General features: G+C 34.3%; 1 protein-coding gene across 4 annotated transcripts in view; it reads right to left on the bottom strand.

Moving 5' to 3' along the window:
- The window catches only part of LRP1 (LDL receptor protein 1), a 330684-nt gene that overhangs the window by 139183 nt on the left and 173089 nt on the right, over nt 1-18412 (bottom strand). For all 4 annotated transcript variants that reach the window (XM_083113424.1, XM_083113423.1, XM_083113425.1 and 1 more), the window contains exons 6-12: nt 10663-10785; nt 8594-8848; nt 5224-5386; nt 4034-4259; nt 3087-3258; nt 1576-1707; nt 1077-1257 (exon numbers count right to left, since the gene is read on the bottom strand). In XM_083113424.1, the coding sequence (XP_082969550.1) occupies nt 1077-1257; nt 1576-1707; nt 3087-3258; nt 4034-4259; nt 5224-5386; nt 8594-8848; nt 10663-10785 (1252 nt within the window). The remainder of the gene's footprint in view (nt 1-1076; nt 1258-1575; nt 1708-3086; nt 3259-4033; nt 4260-5223; nt 5387-8593; nt 8849-10662; nt 10786-18412) is intronic.

The following is an 18412-nucleotide window of genomic DNA, read 5'->3' as shown; positions in this document are numbered from 1 at the left end:
TATCCAGAAAGCAAGGGCAAATTTAGAGCCAAAGTGACCATAAATTAAGCCTTTGAGAAAAAAAAATTAGTGGGTGTTGGAGGTGTGGATAAATCATTAGTGCGGGTGGAACAAAATGGTTGAAGTAACGGTTAGCATTCCTTTTTCTATTGTTATTTGAATTGATTGGCCACTGTTCAGTGTAACATGGGTTAACCCTAGCTTACCCAAGGGAGGATGGGGGGGGGGGGGGGGAGCTGTCAGGCCTACCATCTCAGTTTATTCGATTTTTCAACTGTGAAAATATTTATTAAAAATTGAACTTACATTGTTTCCTAGGGTGTTTTCAATATTTCTGTATTACTTTTATTCATAAAAACATGTAATGTAAATAGGAGGCAATATACACTAGATGGGCATATCAGGCTTGTTTTCTTGAGATATCCATGCCAGTGAGAGTACAATTGGTTGGTAATGACTGTAATTATTATAATAAATAAACATCTGCACCTCTATAAACAAAACAGCAGTAATGAAAAATTATTGTCTTTTGAGAGATTTAGTTAATGGTAAAATATGTGTGTGACACTCGTGCAATAATTGGATATTATTTCTTCTTAATTACGGTAATCTTTGTAAAAATTGTAATTAATAAATAACTGCACATATATGTATAATCAACAAAGAAAGTAGTGATTCAATGAGAAAATGGTTTCTTGATTTTTAATGATAAAAAAAGTGTGGGCTTATTAGCCCCCAGGTAAGTTAAGTTTCTCATATGGCACAGGTAAGCTAAGGTTAAGTAGAAGCGAGTTACACTTTGAAATTTAAGCTTCATGCAGTGTGTATTATATTCAAGAAAGTAAACACTAAATGTTGGTACACAAATGATTTTAACAGTAGTTTTTCATGATATGTAGTGTTAATTCAGAATAAGTTGTTTAAAAATTAAAGTATCTCTAACATAAACTGCATCCATTTTTGTCAAATGTTTGGGTTTAAAAAAAGGCAGCCTATACGCACATCAATACGGTAAGTTTTAAGTGCATTTCAAGTGTCAGAAAAAGAGAAATGATGACTATTTTCTTCATTCTTACCTCTGATCATCAGAATAATAGATAAACTGAGTTTTAACGTCATAGTCCAAGGCTGTGGGTCTAGTGAGGTTTGTTATTGGTATCATCACTTCCTGAGGCTTTGGTAGCGCTGCCATTGAGATTCCTTTTATCATTCCTGGTCTTCCCTTTCCATACAGAAGGAACTGTGCCTGCTTTGCTCCTATAAATCAAGCATGCACAAAGTAAATTAAGAACATTAAAATTTACAAGAAAGAAAAGTAAAATATACTATTTTATTTGCAAATTATTATGTATCAAATATGGGTGAATGACAATATTTTTTTCCGATTGATTTTTTTATTTTGTTTATTTCACTTCGCTCTCTGCCACTTTTGGCTAATTGTGAAGATGAGGATGAGTGATGAAATAATGAAATTGATGAAGGGATACTCACCAAGAACACCTATGCACAGGCTGGGATTTGAACCTGGGACCCCTGGCATTAACAATAATGAACAAATTTGAAAGTTTAACTTACTTGCACATCCTCCACCTTTCACAAGCCTAAATCCCGGTTGGCACAAACACACTGCAACAGGGGCGTTCTTCTTCCACGATGGAATACAGATGTGCTCACAACCACCATTATCATCCTGGCATGGATGGGTTACTGCAAACCGAAAAAGCTTATGTAACAACCATTTCAGTGGGTATATCAAAGAATATTGAAACAAAAACATGGATGTAACCTTACATTTCTTTTGTAGCATCAAAATAAAAGCCTCAATAGGTGAACCATATGAATGTGGTGCTGAAAAAGATAATACTTCATGCCATGTGTCATTAACAGGGTGGCCACTCTAGGGGCATGATAAAATTCAATTATAATTCCCGGTTTTCAAGGCTAACTTTCCAAAACTTCAAGGCTACAAGCAGATGTTTTCTCTATTTCAACTTTACGTATTACCACCTCTAACCCCCCTTTATATATATATATATGTGTGTGTGTGTGTGTGTGTGTGTGTGTAAAAGATCTGTGTGATTCCGATGTATCCAAAAATTCTAATTCAATTCAATTAAACGGTATATATACACATTTAAATATTTAATTTAAGGTGTGGAGTTTACATATGCCATTTCACATATTCAGACTCAAAATAAATCTACAAACACAAGTAACAAATGTTACGGGATATACTAATCTATGAAAAATTGTTAATTGTATTAGAATTTTAAACTCAAATTCAAATAATCAACCTCAAAATATCTTGCAATAATCTTCCGTCTGTCTGATCGATTGTTCTGCAAAGGACACTAACAAAGCAAACGGATTGAGAGAATTAGGTTTTATTTTCCATGCAGCTTTCTTTTCCTTCCTCCATAAAAATAAAAGCTGTGAACTTGAATCAGGGTATTTATAAATATGTATAAATTCAATGAGATTTGGATTAATAAAAGTTGCAATGTTTCACTTCTACGGAGAGAAATTCCCGCAGAATACATGCAAAATCCCCGGAGCCAATAATTCAAGCATAATTTCTGGAATTCAAGGAATTCCCGGTGAGTAGCCACCCTGATTAACTAAAATCTTGGTCCTTTGCATCAACAGTGCATTGCTGCAAAACTATACACAACTAAAATTCACAAGAGGATGATGATTATTGAAAGTAACAGAACACCAGAAAATCCACTTTCACAGATAAATGAGTACTTCCTTCTAGTATATTGCTAGTGCACATTCCATTCCCCAGAACATGGATTACACTTTCTTTGTACAAAAAACAAGTTCTAGCTCCTCTATGGTTTCATTCTTTGATTGCATTATTGTCTGATAAGTTATAATCTTTCGATTCTGCAACTTTACCTAGTGCATAAAGCAGCATTCTAACTTTAAGAGATGAAAAATTTGTAATAAATAATAAAAAGGTTCAAGTACCATGAAGTAATCTGGATTTAGGATTTCTTCATTCTTGGGACAAAATAAATAAAAAAAAACATTCACAGCACATAACAAGGAAGGAAAAGAATGAGGCACAAAAATGCATTTACCTTCTGGTTGTCTTTGCCGATGGTAGATATGAATAGCAAAAGGTCTTGTAAAATTTCCTAAAGTTTCATAATCATCTGTGCGGAACTTGTTTACCCTAATAACACTCTGGTTCCTCCAGCTTGTAACATACAAGTCGTTTTCGAATACAGTCACATCATATAAATTTTGCACCTGTAAGAAGGAAAGCAGACATGCATGTTATATAAAGTTGTTTCAGAGGATATGAAATTGAAGTTGTTATTATGTTACTTCAATTACAATGATGCAGGGGCAGAATATGTACTAGTGACTGATAGTTCAAATCTAATTGCTGATACTACCTGATACTTTTCCAAAGTAGGGGACAACTCATGGGACTTGCAAACTCCAAATGATACTTTTGAAGAGTATGAATACGTATTGTGAAATATTGCAAATCACATACTTTTCATTAATTTTGCACCAGCTTTTTTCAAAAAAAAAAAAATATTTTCACATTAAATTACTTCTATTTTATTATTCTGATCTCTCATGTGAGCTTGTGAATATTTTAAACCAAATATCTAGTAGACTGAAAATAGTAAAGCTTCAATGAAATACACAATATTTCTAAAATTTCTGGACTACTTTAATTGTCCAAAATTTAATACTTCCATAATATTAATGGCTTTTAATTTCATAATATAAGCAAAGGATTACATAATAATTGTATAGTTTTTGCATTAACAAAAACTGTGTTACATATTATGTTTTACTTATTTATTTATTTCAAAACAATTTTATTTTACATAATTTTTCTAAACTGGAACAATAGAAGAGTTTGTTCTGAAACTTAGCATCACCACAATCTAGTACAAAGCATGGAATGAAATTAATGAACTTCCAACCATAAGTGTTGCAGGACATGTTAAAATTCAATTGTTTTTGTTTTCATGGATATTTGGAAGGAAAAGAAAAAAGTGCTTACAGGATAACCCTTCTTCACAGTCCTCCTTTGGCTTCCGTCATAACGAACCCTCTCCACGAAATCCAAATAAGTGTCCACCCAGTAAACATGCTCATTTGCAAAATCGACAGTCACTCCATAAGGATACACTATCTTGTAGTCCACGAGGACGGTTCGTTCAGATCCATCCAGCAGTGCTCGCTCAAGCATCGGAGGAGATGATCCCCACTTGGTGAAAAACATAAATCTAAAGAAAAAGCATACAAGTTGCAAAAGTGTTGGTTTATGTTCCTCAGGAAGATATATCTTACTTAACACTAAACTTAGGATGAACATATACAAAGTAAATGGAATCGCAAACTTCCAGAACAGAGTTTATATGTGATAAAACAGGGGAAAAAATAAGAGTTTGCTACAAGTTACAATATATACTAGGGATGGGACCGATTAATCGGTACTCTATCGGTATCGGCCGATATAGGCATATCGGTGTATTGGTATATCGGTAAAATTACCGATTATTTTATCCTCTACTTTGATTAAATACTAGTGGTGAACATATGAGTATTCTTTCTACTACTTATACGTACACGACAATTATAACAGTATAATTATCAAAAATTTTGCTGTTTTGTTAATAGCCTTGGAGTTCTCAACAGTGAGTGTACCCTGGAGGGGAAGGAAAACACTGATGCCCAAATATGTACTTTTGTATGGCATTTAGTAGTATATCAAATATAACTCCCCCTCCCCCCATACACACACTTTTCACTCTTCCACCCTACTTATTAGTACTCATTCATTTTGCCAAAACAAATTACCTGACAATTTCTGAAATGTTTTAAGTAATTTTAACTCAGTTTACATTATAAATTTAGAGTGGAAACATGAAAGCATTGGCTCCAACCGAAAGATTTGAACACCTACTACAGCAAAATAGTGTTTATAAACATGCTAACAATTCATATTAGAGGTACGTACAAATTTAAAAAAATGACTTGCCTTTATATTTCATAATCTTTGATTTTTCCAGATTTCTTAATATTATTTATGAAACTCCCATGCTTTCTTTTATAGGCTGATTTCCAAGCCTTCCAAGCCAGTGGCAACCCTCAATTTACTGATAATTACAATGATAAACCAATATGCCCATCTTTAATAGTTTTCAATTTTTATTTAAATATAATAAAAAATATCTAAAGGCAACATACCCTTTTGTTGGATCCAAAGCAATGCCCCGAGGCTTGCTGAGATTCACATCGACTAGTATGATGCAGGCTTTCATTGTAGCATTGCAAAGAAATATAGTTTCTCTGCCATCATCCAAGAAATACCAGTTCCCACTCACCCAGTCCAATGCTATGTGATTCATTGCTAAAAAGTAATATAAAACATAATTACAGATTCATAAAGTCTTGGGGAAAAAGCAACAATATTTATATATTTTATCTAAGCACTATATAATGAGTGTCCCTCACCGTGGGCTAAGGGGTCATGCTTTGGGCTCAAGCTACAGCACGCATGCAGTTTCGAGTCTCCTGAGATTCCGGCCACCTTCGTAAGGAAATTGGGAAGCTACGAATGAGTAGCGTAAACCGGTCGTGGAAACCTACAACCATTACTGGGGGTCTTTGTGCTGACCACTAGTCACCCCGTAACTGGTTGGTTGATCTCGCACCTCGACAGGTGGGAGTGAGGCTGGCAGTCTGTAGGTACGTCCTGACCCTTACGGGCTGTTCCACCATGGGTTATGTTTTGCTTCTTTTAACCCTGTTAGACAGTAACCTGCCTTGGCTCTACCTTTTACTTGTTCCGTTACTGCCACAGGTGAATAACATCCAAAAACATATTAAACTAACAATACGGTTCATTCGAAATAACACATTTTGGAATAACTACCATACAATTTCTTGTTATTTTTCTATACTCTTTCTTTTCTCATGAATGAAAGCTCGGACATTCAGTTTCTTTAATATAAAGCCATAACTTGGGTGCAAACTAGATTTGTACGTTGGCCTAGACTAGACCATCAGTACTATCTCCACGAAAATGGTTGACTTGTGACCGCTAGCTCTCTAGACTAGAACCACAGCCACTACCGGCATCGAGAGAACTTCCACGGTCTCTCTTCTTGCCCAAGCAAGAAAAAATGCCAACCTCCGCTACTCAATAGAATCCCTTATATAGGAGATTCGAAAACAGCCAGTAAACGACTTTGTTTTCACCCCTCTGGATTTTGAAAGGACTAGTTTTTAAACTGCCTACTTTATGAGCAACTGACTTTCCCAGACACGTAGACTAGCTCTGTAGCAGGTTACATTAGAAACTGAATAACAAATATTACCTTCACCAACCCATGAAAATAATATTAATGAACATATACCAACATTTAATAAAGAAAAGGATCATGTACTGGTTCTACCATTACAGTTACTATTATTATTATTATATAATGAGGTTTCTAGAGTTAGGCATGTATGTGTGTGTGCTACCTCGACTTTTGTCACATGCATGATTGATTGACTTGCTTCATTTTGCTTCGCTTTTTTTTTTGGATAATTTACTTGGCTAATTTGCGAAAATGGGGAAGAGTGATGATATGATAAAATTGATAAAAGGACACTTGCAAACATCCATGCCCAGGCCAGGATTCGAACCTGGGACCACTGGCATCCTAGCATGATGTGCTAATCACTCCACCACGGGAAGAGCCGGCTGGCACATGCACGAGATGTATTATGCATAAATTTAACTAAAAATGCAGGCTTGACCAGGTCTCTGGCATACTGTACAGTTGCTCCACGAAATAATAATGTTCGAAAGATTTCCAGTTGGAAAAACTAATCACCCTAATTCGCTTCCACATGTGACAATAACAAAATTGATTTGGAAAAGCAATATGTATATGTATACAAGTGTGAAAAAATTCAAATTTGGTAACTTAGAACAGTGTTCAGACCTCCCCAATGGTGCAGTGGTAGCGTTGTCGCCTTGTAATCAAGAGGTCCCAGGTTCGATACCCAGTGGAGGCACATAATGGTTCAAATCCTACTTTAAACTTTAGGTTCAGTCCTGATTAGCCTTTCTGTGCATAAAGTGGACTTAAAACAAAAACTCTGTGTTCAAAACTAGCAGATGCAAGTCACAAAATGAAACCAAAATGTATGGTTTTGTGCCAATGTAAAATTTCAAAATCACCACTCTTGGCAAATAAACTTGGAATTTTTTTGCAACTGATAGAGGCTGCATTTGACAGAGTGGTTCCCAAATCAGTTTGCAAATTGTTTTACACAATATGTTTTGTTTTTTATCTTGCCTGCAGTCAGAATTTGAGCCTCAATTTTTTTGTAACTTATAAACTTTTGAAATGTGTAGATAAATATGTATGAAAGTATGTTAAAGTAACTCAAATATGCAACTTCCAAATAGGATAATATTGTTTCAATTTTCCACTTGCATTCCATTTTTATACAAAAAATTACACTTACCAGACAATGAATGAATAGCAATTAAAATATTTCATACTTAACAAGCATCCACATTTTTTTAAACAATGAAACAGCATTGTGTTGGTCATTTTGATTTAATTAATTTACTTTATTTTACTTTGCTTTTCTGCCACTTTTGGGTAATCTTGAAGATGATTATGAATTGTGACAAAGTGAAATTGATGACAATCACAAACACAAACAGACAGCATACAACACAGACCCCACAGAGGATTATACTAACTGCGAGTCCATACGACATGGTCTCATTAGTCTGCAAGGTGTACAAAGTGCAAGTGAGGTTGACATTTTGGGGGTCTTCCAAAAGGGAATATAATTCTATATATATAATATATAGATATATTATATATATTCTATATATAATAATCTTATAATTCTATTGGTCATTTTGAGATAATATATTGTTGAATTTGGGACAACTCTTTTCAAACATGCTAAAGGTTTGTAATAAATTGCAAATACGTTTTTTTATAATTTTTAACTGCTGAAAAATAAAGTTCATGCATTTCATATATTGGCACCTTTCTTCTTTAATTAAGGTATAATTTAACGAAAAATCATTCAAGATTGTCAAGTAGTTTTAATACATTAGGAGCCAACTGGCATCCACATTATGTCTAAAGATATCTGTTTGGCGGTTACGCTGAGATTCGTAATTTACTCTGATAAGCTTACTTTGCATTTTTCGACGCAAATTTTCTTTGCGATCTATTTCGCCACCCGTCTGGTGGCTTTGTCAGGCATGTACACGAAGCCACCAGACGGGTGGCAAAGTTGATCGTGAAGAAAACTTGCACGGAAAAATTAAAAGCAAGCTTATCAAAGTAAATTATCCAGTTTCAAAGACTAGTTAGGAACAAAAATGGTAACTTTAATTTTTGCACGTAACAGTTCTACCAAGTACATACACAAGTCACTAAAAGTTTAGGATTTTGCACCAAAGCTTCACAGATTTGGAAAACACAATCATTTAGAGTACCAAATATTTTTAATGTCGTTGCTCATAAATTCTTTGTTTCTCACATTACATGACGGCTCATAAATGCAAAGCCATTAGGAGCAAAGTACTTACTTTCCAAAGAGAACATTGAAGGTGAAGGCAGATCCCAGCGTTTCTCAAAGTCATTATAATCAGCACACTGCAATGTCATTTTTGAATTATTCTGATGGATAAAGCACACAGTCCCATTTCTATGATTAAACGTGAGTGCCATTGTCTCCGTCTGGTTGTACACGCAGTTCCCAGGATGCAAAGTGCCATTTAGAAATATCCGCCTCACGTCTTGAGTGTTGGAGAATATAATTGTAGGAGGTTCGTCTGCAGGAACTGAAAAGGAAGCATCATTATGAGAAGTCACTCTTAACAAATTCATTTTTCTCATCATATTCTGTTAAAATCAATCAATGAGTGTAGTAATTAGCCTGATTACTACTGATGCTGGTGCATTACAGCAATATAAAGTGGTTCAGAATATTCAAAATCTTCATATATAAATGTTCTCTTGGGACTATTTCATTGCATTCTATCTCAGTTTTGCTCTAAAACATTTACAAATTTGAATATCAAATATTCAGATTATCAAGATAACTAATAGTTATATTAACAAAATCCATTTTTCTACACAGTAGCAGGAAGAAAATTTTAAATTACAAATATTGCATAATTTTTAGGATATTTGGACTCTACAAAAGTAAACTGCATCATTTTATGGTGACTAAGAGATCTGGAACCTAAGAAAGTGTTGGTTGGTATCTGCAATTAAATTCAAATTGACAATTTCCAATACCAATGCAGCTTGTGCCAGATATATTAGGTATTGGTATCACCTCAGCCCTTTTTAGTAACAAATCTCCGACATCTAAATATTGATGATAAATTCAACTACATTGCCATTTAAAAATATCAGTTCAGCCTACTTCATTGTCAATTTGGATGAAACCTAATAAGATTGATATGCAATGCACATTATCAAGATGTACTCCACAGAAATTTGCGTAACAAGACGGAAAACCTATCTTCAAACATCAGTTAGCTTGAAGCAAATATTACACACACGTTCATGCACACACATATTCATAACATGACAGTCAAGCACTGGTGATATGTTGTATCATATTGATTCAAATTTGGCTCTTCGCCATATCTAAATTTCTCCTGGTTATGTGCAAGTAAGATGTGTGGCTTAAAATTATGAATAGATCTTGGCTGCCTAAATTTTCCATCAAAATTTTATGGAATAGAATATCACAAAGGTATACAAAAATGTACAAAACTGAAGAAAAAGCATTAAAAACTGCACATGTACATTTGTTCAAATATTGATGTCTGTTTGCTTAATGCCTAAGAAAGGTGCAATAACAAATCAAAAATTCACAAAACTTGCTTCTCATCAGCAAAGAATAACTTAATTGTTACAATTGAAGAGCTCGGGTGTAAAACATGGTTAAGTGACATTTTGTTGATTTCTGAGATCATTAAGAAAAAAGTTATTAGAAACTATACAGTAGATAAATTGTTTTTGTGTTGTGTTTACTGATTTGGCACATTGTACTTTATAACTCAAAAATTACCAAAATGTCACTTACCATGTTTTACACCCGAGCCCTTCAATTAGTAACTAATAAGAATGTATATCTCATGTTCTTCAAACAGTTGATTTTTTAATAGGGCATTAACTTAAACCATACAATGCTGAATAGAAGACAGCTTATTATTTGAGAAATTCATGTTGATACAGTAACAACACTTGAAACTGAATGTAATACAATTACTTCATGTACATACATGTTCAAAAGTTAAATAAAATAGAAGTTTCACTGTGTATTAATTTATCAAATTATGATTTGGTGATTAATTGTGTCTGAAAAAAACTACTTACTTTTCCTCTGCCAATTTTGCTTATTTTCAAGCCAACTATACTGTTTGGGAAAGAAAATGGTATGGATGAATTCAGTTTGTGTGACATAAATACGTACAAAATAATCTTAAATTGAATAAAATTTATCAATATTGTATACTAAATTTTACTTTTCAAAACTGTTATACCTAACTGGAAAATTGTTTACATAAATTCAAAAAAATAAAAATTGAAACTGCGGTATTAGTAATTTAACCACACACACAAATTATAATTCCCTTACCATTTATTGCTTTACATGATGATGCTTCCTTTACGTAGCCTTCGACACAAGAACATTCAAACGACCCATGATTATTTTCACAAATTTGATCACAGGAACCCTCAATCTGACATTCGTCGGAATCTGTAAATACAAACAATATATGCATTAGAAAACTAAACACGTGGTCTTTATGTTACATATAACTTTTCATAACTTACTGAACAGTTGTGAAAATTGTGGCTCAACCTTGAACTTAACCTGAATCTGCCATTGTGGACTGAAGTGAAACCACTGGCTTCGTCACAATTTCTACAACTTTGAGCCCTGTTCGAAATTAAAGTTCTCATACACGAAAGGCATGTACAATTGTTTACATCATCACCAACAACTATATTTATGTACTTACTGAACAATATTCTTGCTGTTCTGAGCTAAAGAAAGTCTCTTAAAAATTCAAGAATATTCCTAACATCTAAGTTAAAACTTATAAGTTTTGAGGTTGATGCTTCACAAACACAAAATCATTAAAAAATCACCTTGTGGATTATTCACAGAATATTTCACATTGGGCTGTCAGAACTTTTTTCAATTCTGTTACTCACCTCCCTTTGGATAGGGTTCTACTATATTATTTGAACAAAATAAAACAAATTTAATTTTTCATATTAGTTGAAGTTATGAAAGGAAAATTTGGAAGTACCATACTAAGAAATCAGAGAACACAAATATATTATGCAATAGGGTAGAATTCACACTGACCTCAGGCAACTTTTACCATACATCTATTCCTAAGAAAGAACAAATCACAGTTGAGAACTAAATTCAACATTTAAGAATGAATTGCTGCTTAGCACATCAACTACACATCAATTACAGAAACATCTAGGCAAAATAATGATACAAAATCATACAAAACTGCAACCGTTCAACATCAAGAAATAAAAAGTAAAATTGAAAAGAATAGTGAAGATCTTGTTTAAGAGGCTTCGGTTTATCTTCATGTTATAAAGAGCCACGCTGATATTCTAAATTCTGAACAGATTAGATCTGTTTACATTTCCATTTTAGAACATTCATGTGGACATGTCTAGATTTTTCATGATGCCATAAATTTTGTGTTACCAAATATCCACACAGCAGCATATTCAATCAACACACATTCTCGTGAACTGTCCAGAAAGAATCTTAAACATACAGTAAAACTTCTCCTAATTGACACCTCTGAATAGCGGACACCTTTAAATTACGGACATTTTAAATTTTCCCAGCACAAATACATGGGGTTTAATGGCAATATTACTTCTCAATAACGGACGTGGGCACTAAAAATTACACTTCTTAATAACGGAGAGCCTGAAAGAAAACTGTCGCAATTCCTGGAATTTGACACAACAATGGCCACTATTTCGAACTAGCGTGCATTGTTTCATGTTACACCGAACATATTTATTTTTAAAAGTGCAGACAGTAGACAAAATTCTTTGTGACTTACAAGTAAAGAAGCTGCTGAAGAGGTGAGGAAGTTAAAGGATTACTTTTTAAGAAACACAGATGAAGAGGGACTCAGTTTAGCATCTGAACTTGAAACACATATTGAAAAGACAATTGTAAAGAACTTTAAGTTTCAGAAAAATATAGATGATTATTATGGACAATCTGGGTCTGGCCAGAAATAGTTAGAGCCTATTTAAAATGAAAGAGCATTTTGAATGCAGTAATTTAACAAAGGTTTACACTACGTGAACTGTATTAACTTCTTTGAAATTTGTAATGTATGTAGGGATACTTTAGTAAATTTAAATTCACAGTATGTAACAGTATTTTGCTCCTTGAATGTAGGGAAAAAAACAAACATTATGTTCGTAAAGTATGTACTGTAATATGGTTATCCAATTGTGTAACATCCTACTTTTTTCTGAATAGCAGACAGTTCTTAATAACGGACAATTTACTTTTCCCCAGGCCTGTTCGTTATTGAAAGTTTTACTGTACCTAATTTCTTGAAACCAAGGTTTAAAACTAGACCTTGATATTTAGGTGCCACTTGGCAACTACTGTGTAGCATTTAGGTGCAAAAACCAGCAACATAGTCAACATATGCAATTCAATAGCAGAAAGGCAATACAGTAATATTAATACACTTAGAATTTATTTAAAATGTGCTTTTGTTTTTGTATTGAAACATTTTTTGCAAGGTGAAACCTCTTGGTCAGCTTCAACTGATTTGATTTGATTTAATTCAATTCTGTTTTCTGCCACTTTTGGCTAATTGCGAAGATGATGAATGGAGATTTGATGATATGGATGAACATATGGGGACAATATAACATGAGCCTCAAGATAATTATACTGCTGCAAGTTCAGACGCCAGAGCCTTGCTAGTCTGCAAAATGCAGTACAGGGTCTACTACATGGAAGGGAGGTTGACGTTTGGGTGTTTTCGGAAAGGATCACCCTTACACCCAGGTCAGCTTCAATCCGTCAATACATCACAATTTAATGACTGACAGCGTAAGGAACATAAACTGATAGGTGCTGCAGACAATCTTTGTGGTTCATCTTTCATGAAGTGTGTTTATTTACACTCAATCATTGTAAGTCATTATAACTCATTAGTCAAAGTATTGTAAATTATATTAGCCACTACCCAACTAACTAAAAATATCCTGGATTAGAATTGCATAGTAGCAAATTAAGACGACTTAGGTGCCAACTAAACAATTGGTAATTTGCAATGGGTAAGTTTGAACATTGCTCGTAAGTATAAATATTAGGCATGGGACCAATTAATCGGTACTGTATAGGTAGGGACATTGAACTTTTGCAATGCGCAAAATCGCGAAATGTGAAAAAAAGATGCAATTTTGAACATTCTGCACGTAACTAAAACCCCAATGATAAAATATGTATGAATTTTATTCGCTAAGTAATGCGAAATATGTGCTTTTCCACGAAATGAACGCTTTTTTACGAAATAACCGTGAAATATCATCAAATTAAGTAGAAAACATGCAAAAACCGGCAATTAAGGTTGTGCGCGCAAACTGTCGATTTGTAACGAAATGTTTGTCTAAAGTTTCCTACCACGTGCAGTTGAAGAACAGTTTATCTTCGATTACATCAGGAAGACTATGCAAATTGGGATTTCCCATGCAGATAATCTCAGTTTTCGAAAACTTCGCTCCATGTCAAGCTGCATTCCTTTGTTCCACCGAATTTCTACTCAACTTCCAGTTTCATTGAACTTGCTACCTGTAGCAGTGATAAGATTAGTCTGTTCCGCACATCAAGGGAAACAATGGTGTCATTTGTGTTCAGTCATGAATTAATTTTGTTTATCATCATGTGATTTTCAACATGTGTTTGTGTATGTGCAGTGGTGATTATTTTATTTGTTGGACAGCAAGGATATCCTTCAAATACATACAATGAATAAAGCACTTGAGATATATGCAATTTAGAAATTAAGTGATTTTGTGTTGATGTTTTCTTTTTTGTTGGACAGCTAAGTACTTGTGTATGTGCACAGTATATAAAAATGAAGTAGTTTATCAATTTATAGGTCTTTTGTATGTTGTTTTCTCTCATAATGAAAAAGTGTGTGCCAATTCTTTTTTTTTTCACCGCTGGTATATACCGCTGATCTAACATTTTATTTACTGCTCTCCTCAGTTTTTATTTACCATAAATGTGTCTCCCTATCTATAGGTATTGGCCGATATAGGCATATTGGTGTATCGGTAAAATTACCGATTATTTTACGGATCCAATATATATCGATAAATATCTTATAATTAAGTGCAAAATTCTGCCATTTCGTTGTAATTATTATGGATAATCTCAATGTCCTACTTTCTAAAAAAGTAATTGTCTAAATATTCTACTTCTTTTGCACTGCAGTCAGCTCGAAACACACATTTGTTAAGAAGATCAATGAACATTTCAGGTTCTTCAAGTACCATATCTAATTTTATATCAGATCGGTAGAATATTGGTTATCGGTATCGGTAAATTTTATATCGGTACTTTATCGGTATTGGCCAAAATTTCATATCGGCCCATCCCTAATAAATATCAACATGGTATCTTGCTGCTGAAAAAAACCATCAAGGGAATTTTGGCTGCAACAGCCAAATGTGCAGTGGAACAAAAGTAGGACAAAATATGCACAAGTAAGCATGCTGCCTTAATTAGATGTTATGGCACTAACCTTCTTCAAAAAGGAAAACTTTACGTTGAAAACATCTAAACAAGTTACACACATCACGATTTATCCAAGTGAACCAAGTAACCATGCAGATAATACAGGGGTAAAACAACTAAGAATAAGCAATTTGCAATGCAATGTGTAATTGCATGACATGAGACATGCAGTATATGAAAGCACACATATGGGGCATGAAGCGAAATACATGATGAAAGTGTAAAATAGCCAACATATGCGTGCTGAGCTGAGTACACACCTTGATTGTTTTCTCTGAAACCAAACTCTAAAGGAAGAGGGACTCCTGCAAAATGAAGTATGACAACAGAAGTCCTGAATGCAATACATACTACTTCATAAGAGAAAGCAATCACATCTGTATTACAATGCAGGAGAAGCAATTACTAAAACAGAGTTCCCGCTTATTTGGGCAAAACAAATTCCCTGATGTTTTCAGGCTTTCATGACAATTTTAAAATAAATTTCTAGACCATTTTGTGGTGCCTTAACACGCTTAACAATTTAAGTGACAACAAAAAATTTCTTACGCCACATGCTGGCAACATTTTAGTTAAACACGACACAAAACAGATAATTAACATGATAAACACCACTTTCAAAGCCTGTCCAAGATTTCAACTCCATCTCGGAGTCATCAGGGCTGGTTGAGATACGGAGAGGAAGAAGCAGAAATTCTGATGATGCAATTCCAATGCACTTATACTTCAAGTAGCGACATCAGAATTGCTGCTTCTTCCCTTCCATTTCTCGGCCAGCACCTCCCCTCCTATAAACAGTCCCTCTTTTATCTCTTACGTCACCAATCCAAAGTGAATTCTCGTTCTTCTGCTGCTTTGATGACCTCAGAAGTAACATGGAAACCTATTTTAGCTTCAGTTTTCACTGCCTTATCCCATTTTTTAAGAAAACTAATCCATCCGGCCTCTAAATTACAGTCTTCTCTGTTGAGTTTATTCCTATTTCCCATGCAAATATATGTGGCTTCATAAACATTCCTACTTAATTTATTATTATCTTTCCTAATGACTTCTCTTTTTACAATCCTATGTTCACTTTCAATAATATGCTCAGAGAGACCCATTTTGGGTATTACCTCCCCGATATCCTTGTCATGCTCGCCCCATCTTATGCGCATGCTTCTTCCGGTCTGTCCTATGTATTCTTTGCCACATTCGCATTCTACCCTATAGACCCCTTTTTAGTTCTTCCAGGTTTTCCTGCTCCTTCCCACCTCCTTTTATATTCAGTGAAATGTTTTTCACTGTCCGGGAGGGGGGGGGGGGGCTTCATACCACATTTTATACCATATTCTCTTACAGTTTTTTTCTATTTTTTTCCGATAACCCTTTATAATAAGGGATTCTGACAAGAAGATCCTTATTAATTAAATTCCCTACCTCAGCATCTTCCTTTGCATTCTCATTAGGGTCACTGGTATTCTCCCTTTTTATGATCTTTCATGCTTTTCTAGCTACCTTATTCCTTTCTTGATTTGTATACCTATTTCTTAAGCCTACCTCAGTTATCCATGAAATTTATTTTTCTTTTTCTATTCTTTCGTTGCATAGCCTTTCTGCCCTGATGAAAAAATTAAGAAAAACTTTGTCTTTAGGATTGGTTTTCTCAAACAATGTAAAAAGAAGGGCATTTTACCAGGGTTTTCAAAATGGGGTATCAACCCTTGAGTATTAACGGAAGGGAACAAAAAAGAGAATTGCAATTTAGAATGTTGGAGAAATGTATAAGGGCAGGTGGAACGACTAAATCGAGATTGTTATAGATTACACTTGGAGATAGGGGAACGATTAGATGAAGTAACATGGAAGCGTATCGAGGAACGGCATTGAACAGTAGAAAAGGCGAGGGTCAACGATTTGAAAATCTTTAAAAAGAAAATCGCAAAACTAGGAATACACAAGGTGGTAATTGGGAGAGGGGAAATAAACGAAAAGAATGAAGAAAATGTGTTGAATTTAACAACACACGAACCCCCAAAAGCTTTAAGGAAAATCATGAAAATAGGGCATAAGTTTGCCATCAAAGGCGAAAACATCGGGAAAGAGGTTATTATTGCAACGGAAAAAATTGTGGGGAAGTTCATGAAAAAGAGACAAGATAGAAATTAGAAAAAAGTACGTGCTGTAATTGACGAACAAATGCAAAACGAAATTAGGAATGGTTATAGAACCAAAGGTAAAGTAGGACATAAAAAGAGGAAAAAAGACAAAAAACTCAGGGAACGGCTATGTAAGGTGAAAACATAGGTTAAAGATAATAGTGTATACCTGATCAAGTCTGATAAAGAAAAGAAAATGGTAATAATAGGGAGGGAGGAATATCGTAATAAGTTAGAAGAAAGCTTCAAAAACAACAATTACAAAGAGGTTAAGGGAAACCCGATAAATAAAATAAGAAAGGAAAGGTATAGAGAAACTAGTATCACTCTAGGAAGCAGGGGAAAAAAAAGAAGCTTATAAAAGACGTTAAAGAGGGCAACATTCCTACTGCTTTTGGTATTCCTAAAACACATAAGACCGGGGTTCCACTTAGACCCACAATTTTGACCTACGAACACCCAGGGTACGGGTAGGCTAAAATATTAGTAAGTAGAATCAAAAAAATTAACAAGGACACAGAGTATAGCATCAAAAACTCTGTTGAGGTTAAGAAATCCATTGAAAACTTAGTGATCAGGAATGAAGATATGATTAGTAGTTTTGACGTGATAAATTTGTATCCGAGCGTACTTAGAAAAAAAGGGGGAGACTGCCTTTAGAGGTGGTTGTTGGAAAAAGGGGTCAAAATTCTCGCCGCTTGGGAATATGTTAGGTGGTTCTTCCTTGTAACAGGTTATAATTATTTCTACGTCAACAATAAGATATTCAGACAAAGAAGGGTTGGCAATGGGCAACCCGGTATCGGGCATTGTGGCTAGCATTTTGAAGCATTTTGTAGAAAAAGCTGCTTTAGAGCAAACAGGGTGTAGTTGAAAATACTATGGGAGGTACGTCGACGATATTCTAATAATCGGGAAAGAAAAGAGCTTGAAATTGTTTTTGACGCATTAGAAAAGCAGGAAAAAAGGATTGGTTTTACAAGGGAAAGCCTCGTCGACGGGAAGATTAATTTTCTAGACCTGACTATCACAAAAACCGATAAAGAAATAGAAACAGGTGTTTTCCATAATATAAAACTTGTATATTAACAAAAAATCTGAACACACTGGAAGGATTAAGCCAAATGTTTCTCTTAACTTTTTCATCAGGGCAGAAAGGCTATGCAACGAAAGAATAGAAAAAGAAAAAGAAATTTCATGGATAACTGAGGTTATCCTGATGAACAGGGCAGTTTGACCTCCGAAACGTTTTTCTAATAAGACTCCAAATTCACTCACGTAAGTAGTTAAACTAATTAATACTATTTAATGTATTTATTTCCTTTAATAGTAACACACACAAATCTACAATTAAAAGTGTTATCATCATTGTGCTATTTGTTTGTTTTGTGTTGTCTTTAACTGTTTATGTGTTAAGCTGCACCTGC

The sequence above is a fragment of the Lepisma saccharinum genome, chromosome 27, assembly GCF_977018435.1.
Source record: "Lepisma saccharinum chromosome 27, izLepSacc3.1, whole genome shotgun sequence".
Taxonomy (NCBI): Eukaryota; Metazoa; Arthropoda; class Insecta; order Zygentoma; family Lepismatidae; genus Lepisma; species Lepisma saccharinum.
The sequence above is the reverse complement of the archived record's forward strand: the minus strand, read 5'-3'. Positions and strand labels throughout refer to the sequence as shown.